The sequence below is a fragment of the Cyprinodon variegatus genome, unplaced genomic scaffold (genome assembly GCF_000732505.1).
Source record: "Cyprinodon variegatus isolate N-32 unplaced genomic scaffold, C_variegatus-1.0 Scaffold120, whole genome shotgun sequence".
NCBI classification, from domain to species: domain Eukaryota; kingdom Metazoa; phylum Chordata; class Actinopteri; order Cyprinodontiformes; family Cyprinodontidae; genus Cyprinodon; species Cyprinodon variegatus.
In genome coordinates this window covers 26,254-28,686 of record NW_015150573.1, presented here as the reverse complement: position 1 = coordinate 28,686, position 2,433 = coordinate 26,254, and the positions used below count along the sequence as shown (strand labels likewise).

The window sequence follows — 2,433 nt, the reverse complement described above, 5'->3', positions numbered from 1 at the left end:
AGAGCCGCTTTTACTGAATTCAGGGGAATTTCTTCCAGTAGAATAAATGGGACTTTCACCTCCACGGTCTCCGTGTCTCTCCGTGGGTTTTTATCGCAGCGCAGCAGTAAAGTGGACCTGGAACCTGTCGGTTCCGCTGTCCGCTCCGACTCATCCCACATTTCTTTATCAGCTGTTTGCGCTAATTAATGCGCATTGAGATGTGTGCAGAATGAAGCGCCTCTTTGCTGTAGAAGCAGGAGGAGTTTGCGCAAACACTGAATGGATCAACCAGTGGTTCTGCTTCTGGAGCGTCAGAGCGCAGCTGTTCCACTCGCCTTGAACTCTGAAGCTACTGAATGTGAAGGAGCTTAGATGGAGGATTTTGTTCTCATGATTCTCACCAACTAAATGTGATCTTTTCTGCCACAGGAGAAACTCGGGGACGCTGGGACAGAGTTTTCCCTCCTCACACCTTTTGGATCTGTGCGCAGCAGAGGGAGAGATCTGCGGAGCGAGCGGCCAAAGATGAACACCATTGTGTTTAACAAGCTGAGCAGCCAGGTCCTGTTTGAGGAGAAGGCGAAGGAGGTGGAAATGAGCAGCAGAAATTACCTGGAAGTCATCGACGGCCAACATCCAGATCTCCTCTGCAGCAGCCCGGCCATCAGAGACAGCCAGGCGGTCAGACACAGGCGGAGCGGGTATGTGAGGCTCTCTGTTCTGGTAGAGGCTGCTGCTCAGCATGTGTGGATGCGGAGCAGCTGGAGTGCGTGGAGAAACCCACGGGGGGAAATATCTGGGAGCCTTTTCAACCTGTTGGTCAGGAAAGAGGAAAACTCTCCTCAGATCTCTGGGATGATCTCTGCGGTTTGAGCGCAAAAACATCTAAATCAGAGCGAAATGGAAAGGCTAGAAGAGTTTAAACTAAATTATATTTTTTCATTAAATATTTACTTTAAATAAATTATGAATAAATAAATAATTTAGATGGAAATTCTAATGTATCTCTGCGTAAAAACGCATTTGTGCCAAATTCGGCTAAAATAATTTCAAAGCTTTTCCGATTAGATTCCTGCTTATTGATGCTCTTGATGCTGTAATTTCTAAATCTTTTCTCAGGTTTTATTGCTAAACAATCTGACAGAGAAGATAATAAACCTTTATTGTTTCCCAAACTGCTGCTGATTTAATGATCTCAGCTCAGCTTAGAGAGAAGAAGCAGCTTCCAGAGAGAAATTAGAGCTGAAGCGGAGGCTCATTTTCATTCATCCATTTGTTAACAATGTTTAGATCCATTTGTTTCCTAAAACAAAAAACGATTACATTTATTTTTACAATAATAATTTGCATTTATCTGAAACGAAAAAAAATTATATTTGTTTGTAATGTAATGTTGAAGCTGCCTTGTAAAGTAAAGAAAAAAGAAAAATTGATCTTTAATTATTTTGTTTTTAATTAATAAAAAACCTTTTTATTCAGAATGTCAAATAAAATAAACTGAACTGTAAAAATAAATCGAAAAAAGGCCCTAGTTGAGTGGAGTAAAAAGTAAAAACTGGGATTTATTGAATGTTTATATTTTTTATCCTGATTTGGATTCAAATCCATCAGGTTTTCATTTTAACTCCATGACGGTCAGCTGAACAAAGTCTGCACATTAATACATGTTGGCTCAGTGTTAATCAGTCAAAGGTGGATCTAAAAGTTTCCTTGAAAACTTTCTATGTCACTACCTGAATATCTTTATTATTTGATGGGGCTGCAGCGTATTCAGAGAAGATTGGATGATGATGCTGTTGCTGTAAAGGTCAATAAAAACATTGATTATTCTGATTGATCCACATTTTCCAGCGGCTGGTTTTTCTTCCACATGAATCTATGTCCCTACCTCTCTCCATGAGCTCCACATCTCAGCCATTAAACATCTAGATCTGCTGTGGGCATCAAGGACAGATGGCCTCCATTTAAATGCTCCAATTTATTACTAATATATTGTTTATATGGAGAATAGCCAACACTGCACAAAAGCATCCTGCTTAAATATTACATCCAAGCAGCCCTTAGGCATTATTTTTGGAACAAACTGATACTGCATGATCATCATGATTCTATAATGTGCAGATCTACAGTTTGATAGAAAATGTATGTTTTTGTTTTAAACCAGAACCCAAGTAAAGATTATTTGAAAACGAGTATTATTGAAGGAAATGAGAGAAATTATAGATATTGGGATAAAACTCTGACCACTAGATGGCAGCAAAGGGTTTCCAATAATCTCTGTGGTTTGTGTAGAATTTGCATCAACAGTCATTAGAGGTAATGGTCCCCATCTGTTTCCATTGATCCACCTTCAGCTCTATGTGGGCTCTAGTTCTTCACAGAAACAGCCAGTCTGAACAGATCTGAGCTTGTTTGTGTGGACGAGGAAGCAGGTAGAAGAGACGATGGGTT

The 2,433-nt window shown here is 40.0% G+C and overlaps 1 protein-coding gene across 1 annotated transcript in view; it reads left to right on the top strand.

Moving 5' to 3' along the window:
- The window catches only part of mkx (mohawk homeobox), a 21,480-nt gene continuing 19,047 nt past the window's right edge, over positions 1-2,433 (top strand). Inside the window, exon 1 of the mRNA XM_015375527.1 lies at positions 1-683. Coding sequence (XP_015231013.1) covers positions 508-683 — 176 coding nt within the window. The 5' untranslated portion in view covers positions 1-507. The remainder of the gene's footprint in view (positions 684-2,433) is intronic.